The sequence below is a fragment of the Parasteatoda tepidariorum genome, chromosome 1 (assembly GCF_043381705.1).
Source record: "Parasteatoda tepidariorum isolate YZ-2023 chromosome 1, CAS_Ptep_4.0, whole genome shotgun sequence".
In the NCBI taxonomy this organism is placed as follows: Eukaryota; Metazoa; Arthropoda; class Arachnida; order Araneae; family Theridiidae; genus Parasteatoda; species Parasteatoda tepidariorum.
The window spans coordinates 44,233,548-44,255,617 of NC_092204.1; the positions used below are offsets into that span (position 1 = coordinate 44,233,548).

At 30.2% G+C, this 22,070-nt stretch overlaps 1 protein-coding gene across 4 annotated transcripts in view; it reads left to right on the forward strand.

Annotated features, from left to right (window-relative positions):
• LOC107453771 (SPARC-related modular calcium-binding protein 1) overlaps positions 1–22,070 on the forward strand; it is a 121,997-nt gene that overhangs the window by 77,897 nt on the left and 22,030 nt on the right. Inside the window, exons 4-8 of one of the 4 annotated variants that reach the window (XM_043040473.2) lie at positions 9,860–9,910; positions 11,304–11,396; positions 13,678–13,926; positions 18,029–18,109; positions 20,717–20,845. In XM_043040473.2, the coding sequence (XP_042896407.1) occupies positions 9,860–9,910; positions 11,304–11,396; positions 13,678–13,926; positions 18,029–18,109; positions 20,717–20,845 (603 nt within the window). The remainder of the gene's footprint in view (positions 1–9,859; positions 9,911–11,303; positions 11,397–13,677; positions 13,927–18,028; positions 18,110–20,716; positions 20,846–22,070) is intronic. The other 3 variants (XM_043040474.2, XM_071179428.1, XM_071179432.1) reach the window with 3 other exon arrangements.

Genomic DNA, 22,070 nt, shown 5'->3' on the forward strand with positions numbered 1-22,070 from the left:
CTGCAAAAAGCTTTAAAAGTTTTAACCAAGGTGGGAGACTACATTAAAAGCTCGTTTGGAAACCTTTGTTGTATAAAAGAATATGTCTCCAAATGGAACACGATTCTAAAGAAAACACTTTAATGGTACATCTGACAGAACATAATACATTTATCAAATAACAACTTCTCCTGTCTCGTTGGTGTGTGTTATTAATGATGTTCCAACTCGAGTATGTCGTCAGAGTTTTTATTTTCTAATAAAAAAGTGTTATTAATTGTTATTTCACAGCAGCTTTATTACTATTGACACATTAATTTTATTAATTTTTTTTATTTCATTGAAAGTATTACATTGTATTTAAATTAATTGGAAATAAAGCTTAAAAGTTCTAATTTAAAAAGATAAGTAGAAAAGTAGAAAAGTGTGTAATATATGCAAGAGAAAAAAAATTGAAACTTTTTTTTTAAACTGAGTTTTAAATTTATTTATGATTTAATTTTTTATTTCATTTCTTAACCAAACCTAACTCAAATCAAAAATACGTTCAATATCAAAAAATGTTATAATTTGGAATTTACCTGAACAACACTACCTGCATCGATAATGTTTAAATGAAATAATTTCTCGATGTGGTTTTTAATTATGGGGTATTACGTAAGCAATAATTCAAATATTACGTAAGAACCTAAAGAGGGGATTGTGTTTTGCTTATTTTTGCTGAAAAGGGGGAAGAAGGTGTATGAGAATGCTTAAGTGAAACCTTAAGATCACCTTATTTTCAAGTCATTTTTTTTTCAATCAAAAGGGGAAAAATGTAACTTTATTTATTATTCGGAGAAAAGTTACATTCAGGAAAATTTGAAATAAAAATCAAGTTTACGGAAGGAAAAATCAGAAAGTCTTCTATAAGATTAAAATGTCAAGATTTCTAATCATAGAAGAAAAGCACAAATGATTCCTAAAGAATATTCAACACAAAATTTTATAAAATGAATTGAAGGAATAAAATTTATTTTATTCAAAGTTACATCCTTTATTTAAATTCAGTCCTAAAATTAGATTATCACAGCTGATGTCAAACTTAAGAGGAGACAAGGCAAGGAGTAAAGCAAGAGGCAAGGAGGGGTTTTGCAACTTGATGTCGGAGGGGAAAGGAGAGTTTCAAAATTGCCAAAAAAAATATTTGAACGGCTACTATAACAATAATTCTAAAAAGAATTAGGTAAAGTGCAAGATTTATAATTAAATAAGTAACTACTGTTGCAAAGAATAAAGATTCATATAAAGCCCATTTCCTTTACTAGGAATTGAAATTTTTTTCAATCATAGTCAAGGTAAGTCAGCATTCAAATAGTATATTTAATTCTAATGATCAAAGAGGCTCTGTCCCTTTCTCGCTTCGCTATGTATCCTACGCTATGTTACGTTTGCTTGTATGCTATTTGCCTGTAAGCATGTGTCTTTTCAGTAGTTTAGGACTAACTTTAAAGAACCTCGTCAATACGTGTAAATAAGATTACAATGTGTCTGCTGCTATAGGGAAACATGGTGCCTTAAGTATATGCATGTAAAATGTTATTATTCTGTACTTTCCATGTCTATTTTAACAGAAAAATAGCCTTATAGCGCCATTTCAACCCTGGTGGTGAAAAAAACTAATTTAAATTTTTCAAAGCCCGCAAAAATAACTTATTCGATTATCATTGTTAACGACAATGCTTGCAATATGATCGTAGTCAGTACATATTGTTATCTATAATGATCATGAGATTATTGTATTTGGCGCTCAACAGTCGATCCACGTAGTATTTGAGGTAACTGCAAAACTCCACACCGAAACCTAGGAATTTTGAACTGGATCGTGTAGACAAGGGAACATCAGGACAAAGTATTGAGACAAACTTGCTTTCGTACAGGCTTCTTGTGGGAAACTAATTCACATTAATGTTTAATGGAGAGGAAAACATTCCACGATTAAACTTATTGAAACAAAACTCTAAGCCATGAACAGTCTACCACTGATAACGAGGTATCTCTTTTGTTAGCTCTGTGGCTGATGCGAACCGGAAGTAACATACGATTTGACCGGGATTACCTTCTTGGGAGTCCCAATAAGAGTGCTTTTACCCACCTGCCATTACGACTCTGAAACACGAAATTTCAAATTTTATCGTGAGTGTTCTTTTTAAAATATTGTTATCGCAATACTTTTAAACTATCGATATTTAACGATGTATAGATATATCGCCGAGCCCTTACCTCCACCATAACCACGCTTCACATTCAAATTAGATGCTAGCACAAAAATTAAATCCAGATGCAACAAATTGTAGTTTTTATTGGAGTGATAATTCCCCCCACACCTAACTCATTTCAAGAGGAAAAAGAAGAAGAAAAAAAAAATGAAAAGAAGATTAATTGGATTCTAACCTTGAATCATTTCGTGGTTGACAAGAGATGTGAATTCATGATGTATGGGTTATGTCGCAAATAAGGTCTAAAGATGATAAATCTTCATTTGTATATCTTTCACTAACCTTTCATTTCCGTCAAATGATGAATTGGGATTGTGTTGTGACATAATCACATGGAATGGATGTCGTCATTTCGAGTTCTCTGATTGTGGAATTTCGGGAGTAATCTTGATCTTGACAAGTCTCCAGTGGTTCGAACATGTTGCAAGTTTATTTATGACCTCTTATTAAGGTATAATTTACAGAGATAAATAAACTGCAATGGACGCTCTTCTGCCTACATCTTGTAGACATGTTTCTATAAACAGCGTTTAGTTAATTGAGTGATAAATGTACTGCTTGGAATATTCAGTGTTTATTTTGTGTCATTTGAAAATGCAGTACTTGTAGAATAGATATATTAAATAGTTCAATTCAATATATTAACTAAAATAATTTCAATCTTGCATCTTAATCTCTTAGTAGTTTAGGAATAGTTTAGGTTCTTAATGTCTTAGTAGTGTAGGAATTACAGGTTTGGGCAAAATTATGGAAACACTTCTATACTAACTTTATGTAAGCAATCTTTCTTATGTTGTCAAATGTTTTGAAAGATTTATGTGGTATAACTGTCAGCACAATTTAAAAAATCATGCTGTAAACCTTTTGAAATGTTATCTGTATTCATGTAGAATTCAAATCAAACGAAATGAGTCAAGGAAGTTAATAACTTCTTTCCAGCTTTAATACCAGCATTTTTTTTACTGTGCTGTTACTTACAAGTTCAATTTAATTAACTAAGATTAACTGCTAATATCTTTTTTTCTTACTAGTCAAAAAATTAAGCAGCTATCTTGGTGCTGTATTTCCGTATGCAACACAGTTGACGGTTTTTTTTACCATAATTCATAGCTAGTATCTACTACTTTAACAAAAGTTTTACATATTATAATTCGGAATTGTGTTTAAAAAGCATTTCTGTAGGCAGTGCACGTTTGCTGATATCTCAAAATTCATAATAAATGTTCAACAAATAATGCGAAACTGTATGTTGTGGAAATTGACGCTTTATGCAAAAATGTGATTTGTTTACTTGGAAGTAGTACAAACTTAAGAATTGTTCAGTTTTATTGTGTTTAACAAGCAATTCTGTAGGCAGTGGAAGGTTGGCTGAAATCTCAAAGTTCATAATAAATGTCCAACAAATAATGTGAAACTGTAGGTTGTGGAAATTGAAGCATCATGCTAAATGTGATTTGTTTTACTTGGAAGTAGTAGAAACTTAAGAATTGTTCAGTTCTACAAATTTCTTCGAAATACACTTGTACCATAACGTTATCACGTTTTCAACGTTGTTGCAATGAGTTAGTGTGATATTAAAATTTTTTAAAGATATTAAGGTATTTATTATATTGCACACAAATGGCTTTCTTGAACAATTTGAAAATTTGGCTTATCATTATATAGCCCCAAACCCGTCATACAGCGCCGATATGAAGTGTTAAAGCCGATCATATAAGTTTTCAGTGTTAAGATTGAGTGTGTGCAAATCCAGGTCGATTACCTTCTTAGTTACCAAAATTTCATCTTAAAGGTATCTCAAACGGAAGACACAAAATTGTGCAATGTTAAAATCAATTTACTTTTCGAATGGAATGGGATAAAACTTTTGTTCTCCGTAGAAGATCCCTTCGTCCACCTTGTTTCAAAAATCAACTGTAGAAACATGATCGTTGGTTCGCTACACTTGAATTTAACAGAATAGATTTAAATGAACCTATTAAATGTAAAACACCTCTGATAATATCAGGAATTTCGTCACTGTTAGAAGAGCCCACACAAATTGAAATTAGCGATGCATCTGCCCGTCTTCCTGTTTACGAATGCAGCGAGTTAATGAATAAGCAATCAATTAGTCACTTCACAACATCAATCGATCATTCATGAAGTTTCTAGAGAAAATACCGAAGGAGTGCCGTACGCCCTTTGAGTGATATCACCCATCAAAATTCAATTTGCGAGATATGAGATAGTGAAAAGAAATCAATTTCAATTCTCTCCAGTATGTGGGACACGTAGAGCGTTCCTGATTGGGCTTCAGTTGTCTTAAAGACGCATTATTTAAAGTTTTAAATTAACAGAAAATGATTGTTTGTTTTTTAAAAAGTAAGATATATGCACGAAATGCTAAAACATATAAGAAATTCAAGGCGATTTAACGCGACTGTAAGAAAAGGTGTATTGTTTGCGAAATAAACACATTTTTCAGATATTTTTAAACTATTGCAATGAATCGGGGAGAGAAACTTGTTTTTATCATTTAAGTTTGCTTGAGAAAATTAATTAATATTATTAGATTATGATTAGAAATAAGTCATAAACTATTCGTATGTACTTACAGTGGGCAAAAAAAAAAAAAAAAAAAAAAAAAAAAAAAAAAANCAAAATGATCAGAAAAAAAAAAAAAAGGAACAACCTGAATAACTTTTACACTAATGATCGGATCTTCACATGACAGCGCACAATTTTAATGGTTAGCCTCAATTACCTAATATATGCTAATTAATTAGCGCAGATGATTTTTTCAGTTACGAAATCAGACACAAAAACGTACTTTCTCCTTGGATTTCTGACCTTCAAAATATGGGGGTTAGCTATAAGCTAGAAAATATTATTCCAATATTAGTTTGGTTAGTAATCCAAATTAGGTGGAAAAAGTTTTGGTTTATTTAGAGAAAGTACGTTTTTGTTTTTTCTGGTTATGCAATTTTCGTCTGCACTCATTAATTAGCTCATTTGAGCTTCTTAAATAATTAAGATTGATTCCTAGTACGTGAAGATCCGATTGTTATATCAAAAGTTATTTAGGGTGTTCTGTTTTTTTTATTTATTATTATTTATTTATTTGTGCACTGTATATTAATGCTCGACTTAAAACAAATATCCTTATGTTGAATAGATCCTCAGTAAAAAAAGTTTTACCTTTATTTAAAACGTTGAACACCAATATGGTGAAATTAGCTGAAACCTTAACCATGTTTCCTTTTAAGTTTAATTTTAGCATTGCGTAATTAAGTTTAAGATGTGAAATATGATAGGATTCAACTTAAAGCTGTAATTAGTTTGCAGCAAATAATTTATGATTTATCATAATATTTACATAGTAATATTAATATTTACATAGCAATGTTAATATTTTCAAAATAATTACTTAAGTCAAAAGAGCACACAGTACCAAATATTATAGACATAACTACTTAAACAGTTTTCGTTTTCTAATCAGTTTGGAGTTTTATAATCTTTTTAACGAAAATAGTTCAAAGTGTGATAGTTTTGTTTGATAAAATTCGAAAACTACTGATTGAAATCAACGTATTCAGATCAATGTCGAAATAAATAAAGAATATTATATTCAAATCAAGTAATTTAAATCTACGGATTATAATATTTGATATATTTCGTACCAATTTATTATAACTAATAATTTAAGAATGCAAACTCTTTGAATATGGAAAAGAATATAAAATTTTATAAAAGTAAATTCTTGAATATTTTATTATTACTTTCTTTTTCGACAAAAGTTTCTTTATGCGTTTTTAATTATAGTCCAATATATATATACTCCTGATGATCTAAGAAATGGGTGGAAGAGAAGATTTTGCGTCTGATTCACAAAATGTTAAGACATTATTTAATTGATAATATTGTAATTGATAATATTTAATCGAAATATCAAGGGGCAGAATATGCAACAAATAAAATATTGTGGAGCCTAGTATGTGGTAAACAAGCTTTTCTTTTTCAATACCGACCTGGAGAATGACCTTTCGTCATACAGTGCAGATTTGTTGGCCACTCTTTCAGGGGCACCAGATTAGGTGGGGGCCAACGTTACTCCCACAGTAAGGACAGATAGTACAGAGACGGAAAGAACATCCAAGCCTTGCCCGGGATTCGAACCCAGAACCATTCTGTTGCAAGGACAGTTTCCTGACACCTACACAGGCCGGTCGGTGTAGCAAGCAAGCTATCGCAGGATAAAATATTCTGTGTTCAAGACATAAAAAAGAGTGTATGTTCTTGGAAAAGAAATGTATTAATTGTATCAATTCATATAGTTTGAGAGATTTCCCTTGAAAAATTAACGGATAATACGCAAGACTGATATTCCACCCACGAAAAATCCAGAATAGGTTATATTCAATTTCTAAAAGATTATAGAAGAGGACTAATTTAAATGCCACTAACACTGCAAAAGAGTCCGTTATTTCTATTTGTTTTATATTGCCATCTCATCTCCGTGCGATTTTGTCAAGTTTTGAACCATCTGAAAATTGTTACTAAAATTAAAAATAAATAATGCTTAATAAAACAATGGGGACGAAATATCGTGGAACTCAATTGTAACAGACAACTTATCGTGAGATAGAATCAGTAGCATATAAAATATCGTGGTATAGAATTCTATAGTCCAAATACTAGCAATGTTTAAAAATGTATTTATAGCATCATTTGCGAGATATTTTTTTTTTATAAGAAGTTCGTGAATATATCACTAAACAGAAAATTCATCCTATGTAATAAAACAATGGGGGCGAAATATCGTGGTACTCAATTGTAACAGACAAGTTATCGTGAGACAGAATCAGTAGCATATAAAATATCGTGGTATAGAAATTTATAGTCAAAATACTAGCAGTGTTTAAAAATTTATTTATGGCATCATTCGCGACATATTTTTTTCTATAAGAAGTCCGTGAATATATCACTAAACAGAAAATTCATCCTATGTAATAAGACAATGGGGACGAAATATCGTGGTATTCAATAGTAACAGACGAGTTATTGTGAGACAGAATCAGTAACATATAAAAATGTATTTATAGCATCATTCGCGAGATATTTTTTTCTATAAAAAGTCCGTTAATATATCGCTAAACAGAAAATCCATGTTACGAATGATTGGGAAATTGCTATATTTTAAGATGAAAGAAAAACTATTTTAAATGTTTCTGACACAGTAGAAGTAACCCCGTTCTTACTATTTTTTATGTATATATCTCGCCTCTCCGTGGCGTGGGTTGAAGCTATGAACAATCCGTAACTTCCCAAGAGGTAAAGGTAAACAATGTTTGATGACCAGAGCAACCCATATAGAGTCTATGACACTACTCTTTCAACAGTTTTAATGGCCAATAAAATTAATGCTTGACACTGAGGTTAATAGACAACAGCTTGTCAACTCAAACCTACGCTTTCGTGTCTTTGTTCTTAAATGCGCTGATAAATCAAGATTGTGTTGGAGAGGCGTCGCGCTTTTATTGACTGGGAAGGAAGATCACTGCTGTATTAAAAAGATCGCCCTTACGATTTCTTCTTATGTGCTGTGATTCAAAATTTATAATTGCATTCTGACCTCTCGCTGAGACATTTTGAGTAACGTGAACTGGAAGTGATTCATTTTCTCTAAACTTCTTTTTTTATTTATTTATTCGGAAGTAAAAATATATTGCGAAAGTTGATTGCGGATAAGTATTTTTAACTGGATTTTTTTATTTTATCCGAGGAGAAGTATAAGATTTTCACTCTCTTAGGGTAGTGCAGTCACAAATAAAGAGAAATTTCGTATCCAAAATAAGATGTTGTTAATCATTTGAATTGAATAAATTAATCAAAATGATCAGAATTGAAATTAGGTATCAGCAACCATACAAATAATTTTGGAGATTACAAAAAGGCGTAATTTAAATAGATAGCTGTAATAATTATCTCTCTTTGTGCCGCAATACTAATAATATGATTTGAAATTTTAAATTACAAAAATTAAAAATTAATAATAAATTAAGTTGCATATCATAATCTCTACAATAACGTTTAATAAACTTCTGCATACGCAACTGAGTAATTTCATAAGGATATTGGTCACGTCAGTGTTAACGTCAGATGGCAGCTCTCACCATTCAAATTTTAAAAGAAAGGTAAGTGGAGGGCATCGAAAACTGTGTGTAATTGGTTAAGTAGTTCACATGAGAACATTTTATGTGAATAGTTTAAGAAAAATGCATCTAGAACAAAATCCTTTTCTCAGACAACCACATGTTACGAGTAGGATTTAGTAGTAGTAATTGATTCATCAAAGGGAATAATTGATTCCTTGCAGATCATGGTGTTTTTTTGCTCTAGGTCATGTTAACTTTTATACCAATAGTCCATAACTGTTTATCCTAAAAAGTATTCGCCATAAATAGAAAACATTCGACGATAAATGCCCTCACTTAGCTCACCTTCTGCAAATAAAAATCAGTCCTTGGCGCATTCTTCACCCATCTTGGCATCACTTTACATTCGCTCTAAATGCTCTCGAGCTAAATGGTTATTCGGTCATACACAATCTATTACCTAATTTCCAATCTAGAACTTAAATTCTTAGAAATTTTTCAACTAATTTCGTTCAAATTTTGTATTTTGCCATAGAAAATAAAAAATTTTTAAATTGATGTAAAATTTGTATTTCTTCCAATTCAAAGTTTTTCCGACTATTATTAAATAAAATAATAATAAATAATTATTAATAGTTAATATTTGTCTGAAATCATCATTAGAAAAACGAAATTAGAGGTTCTCAAGATGTGACGAAGTACGAAAGAAATAAAATTAACATTGAGGGATCCAAACTTTGTATTGCTCTCTTGTCCAAACTATTCCGACCCTATTTCCCAGATTGAGGCTACCTCCTATATTTTGGGTGTCAGAAATCATAATGAGTCGGAAAAAAAAGCTACATTTATTCAGAGAAAGTATGTATTCGTCTCTGAATTCGTAATTTGAAACAACGTCTGCTCTAATTCGCATATTTGAGGACACCTACTCGAATCTTTAAGGTTGAGACTTAAAACATGAAGATCCCATCATTGGGATAAAAAGTTATTCGGGGAGGTCCGCTTTTTATTCTGTTATAATTATCTATCGATATTTTTCAAAAGAGATTTTCATTTCATTTGTTTTAATTTGTGATATAACGTGTATGTGTTACTTCCTCTTATGAGAAGTATAAGAAGTAATAAATTTATTTTTACGAATTTATTTTTATTTTCGCTTAACGAATTTATTTTGATTTTCATTGATGGAATGGATCATTACGACAGCCGCTTTTGCCCGAAGCGTTTATTCTCTATATAAAAATGTTAATTTCTTCATATCCAATTTGTAATGAGTTAAAATGCAACTTTCCCATATAAAGTGCAATGATGTTCTTAAATAGAGTTTGAATTACTTTTTATGTTGGCAAATTGTTTATGGATATTTTATTTCTTTGAGTAGTTTTCTATTTTAATATTTCCAAATGATTAAGTTGCGGTCAGATATAAAATACTAAATTAACTTTTAACTATCTATTTCCTTATTGTTCATGTTCGTATTAACAGGTAGAAGGACAAATAGGAGGCGTTCTTCCCGGGGAAGAAAAATAAAGAGAGGTGAATGTTATGCTTATTATTATTTTATTTTGTTTATTTATTATTTAATAGTTTTATATGATTTCATTAGTTCACTTTTATGTTTATGATTTGGTGCTTTTAACTTTATTCATTGATTTTTAATAACTAGAGATAAGTGCATATAATAAATAAAGTCACGAACAAAGGAAATTCAAAAGTTGATTCAAAAGTTAATGTCCTATATCTTGAGGGGTTACTTTGGGCCAATACAAAATAAAAGTTGTTAAATTTTGCACTCATCAAACAAATGGGTATTTTTGGGATTTTTTTTAAGAGTGGACTGACATCCTAAGATAATGAATAAGAATAATTTAAGGCTACTGAGATGACTGATGAAAGTGTTAGAATGAAAAGTTTAGTGTTCAAAAGTCATAAAAACAAAAATAAAGTTTTTCTCTTGCTTTTCAAATCTAAAAAATGTTTTTATTTTGTTTTCTTATGTTTAAGTAAATGAAACAAATTTTTCTTTGCTAATTCGCTGTGTCATTTCATTAGTAGATTCTTGTGCAAGGTCTTACAGCAGTCTTATATGTGCATTGAGTAAGTTAATGGTCCAGAGGAGGGCCGAGGGTGGTTATACTTTGATAAAAAAATTTTTTTAATAAATAAAAGAGTTAGAAAATAAAAGAAAGAGGAATTTCTTTTAACTAATTATGCAGTTTACTGCCTTATATTTTGTTAATTGGTTAAAACTAAATTTGAGCATTAAATGTCCATTTATTATATTTTTAGTAAGCGAATATGTATGTGAAAATGCGAAAAAGTGGCTTTAAGTAGTTGACAGGTGCAGGAAAACGGTTAGGGTTAAAAACAACAAGTCGAGGAGAAAATTCATGTAAAAGGGCATGGGTTTTACTCCTAGAGTTGATTTTAGCTCAAACTTTTTCAGAAATTAGGTAATTACTTCTACCATCTGCCTTATATTTTAGTCAGATACACACATGCCCTACTGTTGTCTTCGAACATCATTAAACATAAATTCTAGTTTGTCGTCAATACATGGCTAGTGCAGTTCCAGTTCTATGTTAACAATCAATTCAAAACATTAAGCTGTAACTTGCTCCTACCTGAAATTTTGCAGAAATTAGTAAGTCAGTGCGTAGAACTGATTAAATCTAAATTTCCTTAAAATCAAAAACGTTAAATGATAATTGGTATGGCAGAGCTAGAAGCCTTGCTCTTATCTAACAATGAACATCTTATTATTTGTATGAAAAGTAATAAATCATACAAATTTGTATATTAATATTCACAATCTGTATTATAGGCATCGTGTAGTAAATTAACTTTTATTTATTGAAATATTTTGTGTTGCGTTTTATAATTTTATTTTTTTAAAAGTAAAATTGAAAAATGTATGACCTTCTTTCAGGTTGTGCTAATACTGACAGAGCCAGTTTCAATGCCAATCTTATTGATATTTTTCAATCTGAATTTGATCGTGTTCCACATACGACGACACCTGGTAAGTAAATTTTATAATTAGAATGCACATAACTCACGATTTACTTTAAACACTTCACAAAGACCTTTCTCTTCAACGTAAATGTTTATGGACGAATCAAACAAACTTAAAACTATTGAGCATTCCTACTACAGTCCGTTGTGGTTAAATCAAGGAGGTTAAGCCTCCGCAATTTCGTGACTTACGTCATATTATTGGGGCAATGTGATTAGCACTATGGCACAGACCACATTTACTTCCTCGACAAACTGGTTCAAATCGATCTGTAGATTGCGTTGGCTGCAAGCCGCCACTGAGGATCGAACCCCAGTTCTTCAGAATGACAGTTCAGTACCTTAACCACTGAGCCATCACGGCTCATTAAGATGTTAAGAAGGTATCAAATTTAATAATACGAGAAGGACATAAAACTGCTTTGAATAATGATCTGGTGAAGTGAATGAGTGATATTAGTCTCAAAATTTGAAAGAGAAAGAATTTAGTGTTAATGCCATCTATAGAGATGTTGTAATTATAACATAAGTACAGTGATAAATATCTGTACTTCAAGCTAAAAACAAGTACCTGATCATTATTTTCTAGCTATTTAGACTTAATGAGTGTACGCTGATCTTAGTTTTAAGAACTGTTACATACACAAAAAGGATACATTTGCATAAATGATACATTTTATTTATATACATTAAATTGAGGAACTCATATGGCAACTGCAATGTCCATAATTGATGGTGGTTTTATTTACAATTTTTAAAAACCATTAATAATTTCATCGCTGAAAACTAATTTTTTATCACATGCAAAGTTAGAACGATTCATGCATTTCATTAGTACGTGCTTCAAGTAAAAAATTAAGAGCGACAAGCAAGAACGACTGCGATAATATACATAGATTTATTATGCCACAACCAATAAGTCATTTATGCCTGGTTAATTAAACTTTGTTTGAGAAAATTCTTACATTGCTGTTCAAATGTATCGCAAAAATGCATTGTACTTCATAGTAGACCACAGACTAAAAAGCCTCGTGCACAACCTTTGTCTAATTTCTAAATCTCATATTACTTCTTCGATGTCAAATTCTGACCTCATTTATCCATCTGACTTACCATATAACAACAATATTCATTTCTCCATCTCACACATTAGATGGCAGCACCGAATTTCTATTCATAGAATCACTAAAATTAGATCATTTTTGAGAAGAGGATGTAGTCTAAAAATATGTACACCAGTTTCAGATCTACTCCATTTCGTTCATCAGCTATTCTAAATACATGATATGCTTGGAAATAAGGGATTTTGTTTCACTATTAATAACCCCAGATTTAAAAGTATAGCCGATGCCGTTCCCTTAACCTTTGAGTACCACAACTAACAGAAACTATAGATTCGACAGTTTTACATCATCGTAGACATTTGACCTAATGGAATAAATTCTCTTAGAAATATAACTTGAATCTTGAATTGAATCTACTTCTTAACTGATTGGTATGGCTGAGTAGAATCAAGTAAATCAATTCCACGTAGTAAAACTAATGGAATAGAAAAACAAATCAATATCAACTGATTCCATTTAAATGAATTATAATCTATGTGACTGCCGGTGGCAGCTCGAAGTCTGCACAGTTCCAGATAGACGGGTACCAGCTCATGTCGTGTTCACGAAATTGGATTGCCTAAACCCAACGCCCAATCTCCTGAGCTCAAATCTCCTGAATGATCTCTCCGCGATGGCTCAGGAGATTGGGCGTTCGCCTCATCTGGGAAAATTTCGTAACTATGTAACTTGAATGAGGGTTAGTTCCATCAAGAAGTTCTTTATGAAAGCTAGTTTGTCCCAATGCTGGATCCAGGAGTGCGCTTGTCTTCAGGGTTGGGTTTAAAATTGAAATGCTATGAAGGTGAACATTGATAGTCGTCAACTTAATTGGGTCCGCTCTTAACACCGTTTTAAAATAAAATAAAATAAAATAAAATAAAATAAAATCTTTACTAATATAGTTGCCTGAATGAACACGTATACGTTGCCAAAATCTAGTCGTGACCCGATAAAAAACGGAAACAATTTACACCAGTTAGAAATATGAAGTCGGGAACACTTCCAAAAGTTTAATGCTAAGGATAAAGTTTTCCCATGCTATTTACAGATTATATTTCGAAGAAACAATTTTCGAAATAAAGCACGTCATGAAATTCGTTTTATTTTCACTATGTCTTAGTTTTGAAAACAAAGTCTCACGCTTTTTTTTCTTTCTTTTTCTTCTTCCTCTCTATTACTTAGCTCCTATTGAAAACGATCCGCTTCGTGATACGTATGAAAAGCAAGTAATCCAGTGGAAGTTTGATCAGTTAGATGGAAACAATGATTCTTTTTTAAAGAAAAAAGAACTACGTGATCTGCGGCGGATGGCAAAAAGAATCGTGAAGCCCAAGATGTGTGCCAAAACCTTCGCCAAGTTTTGTGATTTAGATCAGGATAAAAAAATTTCAAGATCTGAATGGTCCGTTTGCGTGGGCGTCGATATAAACAGTAAGTTTCAGATACCTCATTTGCATATTTAACCTCTTTTAAATTAATTGTGAGTTTGTTTAAGAAACATTTGTTTTACGAAACACAGCTTAAATCAAATATGTAAAAAAAAAAAGCATTTTTACTTATAAGCTGTTGCAAAGTATTTATATTTTGTAACAGCTAAAATAATTTATAACAGCATCTCAAATTAATTTAGTTCATTAAAAAATCTTAAATTTTCCAAATAAATCCAGCCTTGAAGTTTAAAAACCATATTTTTTCAGTTTTATATAAAATGCTTAAAAACATTTCTTTTTAACTAATTTAATAACATTACTTTAAGCATTTTTTGTTAAAATTCTAGTTTAGAATAAAAAAATTTCATTTATTTTCAGATAAACATAAATTTTTATCGAATCAAGTCACTAATTTCCCTTTAAAAGTAATTATTATTAAATAGAAACTGATTACTTCAGATTGCTACACGAAATTTTAACCAAATATTTTTATATCATTGTTTTTTCGACTTCACTTTGAATAATCAATGCACTATTTTATTTTGATTTACTTTTTTTTTAAAATTTTATCTCCAAAGCAATTTTATTCTTTTACCGTCAATTTGTATTTCCTTTTCATTAGACAAATCTGAAATTTTTTGCACTAAGATAATTAAAAGTTTCAAAAAATGTATTATCGCCTGTATGCAATAAAATTTTCAAAAGTACTTACATTGTTTTGGAAAGAAACTCATTGCAACTTTTCTTAATAAAAACATACAAATGATTTCAAAGAAATTACTAGATTATATTATAATGTTTCAAAAAGAAAGAAGAATAAATCACACATAACTTTATGAGTTGATACGATTAAAATAATCATGATAATTTCGTATTAAATAAGTTAGGGAAGTTAGTTAAAACCTATATTTATCGAACGTTAGATATGATTTCTGAGAAATGCCACATTTATCCCTCTTTATTAAATGTTATGCTAATTGCATTAAATTTTTTAAATGTGTTTCGCAAATCTATTTGAGATTAGTAAACGTAGAAATAAACGAAAAAAAAATCATAAATCCTTAAGGCTATTAAATTATAATGTTTTAAAAAGAAAGAAGAGTAAATTACACACACCTTTGTTAGTTGATACAATTAAAATAATCATAATAATTTCGTATTGAATAAGTTGGAGAAATTAAAGCGTATATTTGAAAAATAATATCCAAACCAATAAAAATCCAGGCATCTTATAAGAGAATTATCATTATTTGATTTAGTTTTTTCTATAATAATAAATAAACTGCGTTTTTAAATTTTACTCTACAGTTAAAACAAATTACAATAGATGCAGAATATGATACAATAGATGTAGAATAGATGCTACTATGAGATTTAGAAGTCTGGGTAACCGAGAAACAATCTTAAGCATATTTATGCTAAAATGTATAACAAGTTGATAATTTTGATGATGTAATTTAAATTTCCATAATACGCTGTTAGAAATTTCTCGGAAAAAATGGTTAAGGACAATTTATTTAATTGTTATTTTACTACATCCAAACAAAACAGCCAAATAACCATAAATAAGATGGTATTAAAATGGTTTATTTTGAGAAAAACCGTTTATTAACTGCTTTTAACTAATATGTTAAGCAACCAGAATTTTATTGCACTAACTAGGGCCTTCTAATGAAACCACTTAGTTTCTTACAGCTGGGTACATATTATTGCCCAAAAGGCTAATCTGTCAGTCTCATGACCGACAGAACCAGCGTTGACACCACAATATTTCCTCCATTCCCTTAAACACGTGAAGAGTTTTTATTGTCCTGTAGTCTCCAATTTGTGGAACTGGACTATTAAAATACGATACTCTCAATAAGGCATAGATGACAGATAGACCCATCTCTTACAATAGGTGAAACAGACCAGATAAATTAACTAAACTACATTCCACGGTTCATTTAATAAAACACAACTCAACCACAACCTAACTCCGATGCCCATACATAGCCTAACGAAAAGCTCAGTTAAATTTCTTTTTTACGGTTTTGAAACCATGCATGATAGTTGTAAATGGTTAAAAAACCGTATAATTTTGTTTTCATGGTTTCTAGCTGTAAAGTAAATATTGTTCTTAACAGCGAACTTTAAGGTTAATTGAATGAACAGATTGCTACCGTTTTTTTTTTTTAATTTTAAAATGAAAATTCTATCAGTGTATACTAGTTATGAAACTCTTAAAATATTTTGAAATAAAAATTTTAATATCCTTGTTTTATTTAGTTGTTTTACATTTGAATTAAAACAAACAAATTGCTGGCAGGCTTGTTTTAATGGCTAAAAATAGTACTTAATTTAAATAATACTTAACATAAAAATCTTTTCTTGCCATGGTTGAAAATTTTACAATTTGAAGCTTGAATAACACTCTTAATTTTACACATTATATCGGTAGGAAATATTTGCATTGTTGAATAAATTCTAATTTTCTCTCGTCTGTTGTTAAAACTTTAGTAATGGCTTTTAACTTTAAATATTAATTTGTTTTAAGGCATGTTTTCTCTTTCTTTTATTTTAAAGCCGTCTGCTTAATCATATTTATATTATGGATCGATTTTATTTAATTTCTGTAGCATTATTTCGAGTTGCACAAAAATAAATAAAAATCAAGCTATTTGAATCCGATATCCTTTAAAATCTCCAGCTCCCGGAGAAATCAAAATGCATCCAGAATATTGACTTAAAAATTAACTCATGAAAAAATATTAGTATCCATCTTATTTTACTTTAAATTCATACTAAAAAATTTAAATGCCTTTCTACTATGTCTTATTATTGCAATGTATTTAAAATTGAATATTCTTAAAGCTTTACTTTTCATTCATATGTTATGCCAAAATTTATATTTTATGTGCAATTTTATTATTGTTGTATGTTGTTATGTGATATATGTTTTGTGTTGTCTTTATGTACTTGTTCCGTGTTGTCCTTATATGTATGTCTCTAGTTCTGTGATGTTTGTGATTGCTGTGCTTGTTTTGTGCTGTTTTGTTTGTTATGTTGTTTACGTCTTTTGTGTTTGAATGAATGAGGAAATAAATGTGCTGCTTGGATGCATCTTAAAGACCACCGAGGATAAAAATTTAAAATAGAAGACTAAAATATAATTAAAATATTTTTTAATATATATTAGCTATAATATAATTAAAGGGTGAAATAAATGGTCTTTCATTTAATGAATGATAAAACACCGTTAATAAATTACATAAAATAATAATACCTACTCCAGATCGGCAATTTTTAATCAAAATTCTTATCCAAGCATAATGTACATATAATTTTAATACAATGTATTATTAATAGATAATATTTCTTTACCAATTCTATTAATAAAGCTAACTGGGTCAATTATGCGAAATTTTGCTTAAAATATTTCGTAAAATCATTAAAATGAAAACCGTAATTTAAATTTCGCATATTCTTTTATTAATTTCAATTAATTTATGATAGGTAATAATTAATTTCTTATTCTTCAGATTTATTAAGCAACTTATCATTACTTTAATTTTTTCCCAACATACAATTTGAACTTATATTAAAAAATAATAATTCAAATCTCGTTTAAAATAATATATTATACAGTAAGTTGCCTAAATTCTAAAACGTTTCAAACATTGCTAAATTAAACCTAATGAATACTAACTACAACTTGAAGATCTTTCAAACAGATTTTCATGGCTTTAATCCTGCCTTCCGTACCAGTGATATGTCATATTTCGATTGCGTAAACATTATTATTACTTGATCTTCAGTTGCTTGACTCTCATTTTGACAAAGAACCTAAAAATATGTAATAAGGGTGGTCATTAGGTAACACCCCGTTCATACATACAAATATGCTCCTAAAAACCGATTTCTATAAAGATACATATTAAAGGCGGTCATTAAGTAACACACATTACGAGCATAAAAACACCCTCTCAGAAATCGAATGTAGTGTATAAGGTCAGAATGAGTGTAATTGTGACGTCCAAACCCAACCGGCCTGGCCGGGACAAAGTGCAATATTATTGGACCATTGCGTCCAATAGAATGGTATTTACTTATTTGACAAGTAGTTTCTTTCCGATTGTTTATGTCTCTGAACTCAGATGAACAGGTGAATGCGGTGGCAGGATTCCTGGATGATTCCCCCAAATGTGAGTACTGATTCTTTAAAAGAATATTTTACATAAAATTTATGCTATTGTGTAGTATGTTAAAATGTATCAGAAAATTCAAAATCTCAATATTTCATAAACTTTAAAATATCGGAGCATATTGCGCCTTAATAGGGCTGTAAAAATTGCTGCAACCATGATAAAATGACAAAATGTACCATATTATCGTGAATATTTGTTAATACCGTGATATGGGGCCTGGTTGCACCGTATTATTGTACAAAATTTCTTAGTATAGTACTCAATGCTATGATTTATTTGGAATGGCACCGTTAACAAGTTAGCACCTTGGTGGGAAGGTTACACCAGATTGCATGGTATTATTGTTCTAAGTACCGATATTAGTGATGAGCTCGGGTCGTTTTTATAGGTCCGGGGCGGACCGAACCTGAAAAATTTTAATCCGTTTCAGCCCCAGCCCGAGATATACGTCGGATAAAAGCCAAATTTTGCGGTCTCGTCTCTTAACCTTTGATGTCTGAACAAAAGATTCCTGTTTCTGTTTAATTTAAACCATTTAACAGGGAATAATTTGCTCTTACAGGGCAGATTTTATCTTCCATTTAAATAAGTGTCTCAGCGAAATTATTTATCTATATGATTCTTATTTATTTGAGTACTTATTATTTCTAGATCTTAGCTAATTCTCATTTAACCTGACATTTTTTTTAATATTTCCGTTCAATTTGAACCATTTAACAAAGAATAACTTGCTCTACAGAGGCACTTTTTATTTCCAATTTAAATAATTTTCTTATTGAAACTATTTTTCTATATGATTTTTATTTATTTCTCAGTACTTATTAGTTCTAGATCTTCTCTAATTTTGATTTAACACAACGTTTTTACAATTACTTCCAGATTCTTACCTACAATTACTCTAGAGTTAATTGTTGTTATTTATTCTTACTTGTTACTGGTAAAGTTTACGTAACTTATTCTCTTTTTTTCAGTGTAATATATTATCCTTACTTTTCTCTCTAACACAGAACTTATTTAATTATTTCACTTTAGAATTAATTTAAATATTGTGGCATTTAATTTATTATACTTCTAAGTTTTTAAAAATTAAAAAGAAAAATTTCAGTTTAATAACGAAAATATACTGCAAATGGAGCATGAAATTTTGCAGCATTGAGTTATTTAAATATGTTTCTTAGAAAATTGAATCTATTTAACAACGTATCATTGTAAATGTAACTCAGAATTTCCAAACGAAGTAAAATGAAACAATGCTACATCATCAAATTCAATTCGAAAAAAGTTATTCCCCTATTATTAAAACCCAGCTTCAAAAATGAATCTCGTTTTAAAAAGTATTAAAAAAAAGCTTTCGCTGAGGAACTCATTTTTGTTCTATTTCCACATTTAATCCCGTTATTTAACATACTGTTCCCTTTTTTTTTTAACTTCGAATGCGTGACTTAATTTTAAATTTCTTTTCTCGTTTCAATTACACGCAATGTCCTCCTCAAACTTCGCAGAAACTTAATTTCCATCTCTGGAGATACTTTTTCGATTACTTTGTAAAAGTAAATTGAAGGGATTTCAAAATTAATTTTTCCTGATGTGTGACTATTATTTTTTTGTTATTTTAAACAGTTTCGAGATTTATTGAAAAATTAATCTTATTTAGTATTTTAAAGATGTTATTTTATATGAACATTAGTTGAAAATTGCTTTTGAAAAAAAAAAAAAGAATTTCTTGATAGTTGGCAAATGACGAAAACTAATCATTACATTTTAAAAGGAGTTGAACCCATTATGCTGATCAATTGAATCTCAATCTGTATCAAAGGATTTTAATTTCAGCAATTCAGAGTTGTTTTGTAGTTAAAAATTGCTTTTGCAAAATTAACAATTTATTAATGACGAAACGACGAATGACGAAAACTAATCATTACATTTTAAAACGAGTTGAACCCGTTATGCTGATCAATTGAGTCTCAATCTGTATCAAATGATTTTAATTTAAGCAATTCAGAGTTGTTTTGTAGTTAAAAATTGCTTTTGCAAAATTAACAATTTATAAATGACGAAACGCGAATGACGAAAACTAATCATTACATTTTAAAAGGAGTTGAACCTGTTATGCTGATCAATTGAGTCTCAATCTGGATTAAATTATTTCAGTTTAAGCGATTCAGAATTGTTTTATATGAACATTAGTTAAAAATTGCTTTTGCAAAGTTAGCAATTTCTACATAGTTGGTAAATGACGAAAAATAATCATTACATTGTAACAGGGGTTGAACTGGTTACGCTCATCAATTAAGTCACAATCTGGATTAAATGATTTCAATTTAAGAAATTCACAGTTATTTTATATGAACATTAGTTAAAAACTGCTTTGTCAAAATTAACAATTTCTTGATAATTTACAAATGGCGAAAAAAAAATCATTGCTTTTTACCAGGAGTTGAACCAGTATGCTGATCAATTCAGTCACTATCTGGATCATATAATTTCAATCTAAGCAATTGTAACTAATTTAACTTTTACATCTAACTATTTTTAAAGCTAATTTATCTTTTGCTTGCACACAATTTGAAGAAGGTTGAAATATAAATATGTCGATCTATTTAGTGGATGAAGAAGCAACAGAACCTTTGCCAGTCAAGTCAGACGAATGGGATAGAGAACAGCCAATGCCCCGTCTTCGACATGATGGTCACCCCTCCATTAAAGAGGACATTGATGAAGAGACCAAAGAGGGTAACAAAGCATAGTATTATACTATCTCAAAGCATGGTTGAAGGGATTGATTAATGTTATATCATAGAATCGCATTATTCAGTCCCTTCAGCTAACATTAATGCAAATAAACATATTTTACGTCACATACATAATATTTATTAAATTTTTCTTATTTACTTATCGAATTTCTTGCATTGGTTACTTTTTGTACTTTAGAAAAGACAGTATTACTTAAATACTCTATAACAAAGTGCTCCCACACCTTTTTATCCCTGCGAACCATCAACGTTTGATAATTTTACCGCGTCCTGCTGAGAGGAACGCAGGGACGTTGATTGTTTACTTTTTAGAGTGTTTTGATTTAATAATTTCAATTCAATTGAAAATAAAATACCATTATAGTTTGTCTACGATAAGAACTCCTCCCGCCACAAAGTTTGAGGCAGTCTGCTGCTATGGAAACAAGAATAGCACATTTCAGGGAGGGTAGCTTCCCTTCACTCTAGGGCAAACAGAATAGACGAAAGAAAAATATTCCCTTTCTCTCTCGCCGACTTGAGCCAAAACCTGCTCTAAACTATGACCCCAAACCCCTACTTGAAAGAGTCATACCTCGTCACCATAGTCACCTCCACGAGTCCAAACGAATGACTAGGGGAGTTCTTACTTTAGACAACCTATACATATGAGGTATTGGAGCGGCTTTAGGGGACGTCTCTCAGCTCTCGGTTAATCTCTCGCCCATGGAAAGTCGTTCAAACCCGAGGGGATTCTTCGTAGTAAATAAACTGAAATCAAATTAAGAACTAGACAAGATGTTTCTTCAGATCTATAAATTCAACTGTCTGACACGAAACCCTATTTTAAAACACAATCAAATATTATATAATCAAGTAAAATTAAATATTGATAAAATAACATGATGAAAAAATTTCCTTCTTCAATCATTCACTAAATATTTTCAAAATAATTAATAAAATTTAGATCATTACATATTTTCAAAATAACTAACAGTCTTTCGTTAATTAATCTATTCACAATTGCTAATGAAACTTATTTATTAAAACCCGGGATTCCACCAAAAGGAAGTCAACCATTATGGGTTCCACAGCCGAAAAAAATTGGGAACCACTAGGTGTAGAGATATGTATAATCGAGTGTGTGCTTTCACCCATAGCAAAAAGCACGTTCAAATTATTTCCTAATCAAATTTATCTCTTATAACCTAACTAATGTCTCATAA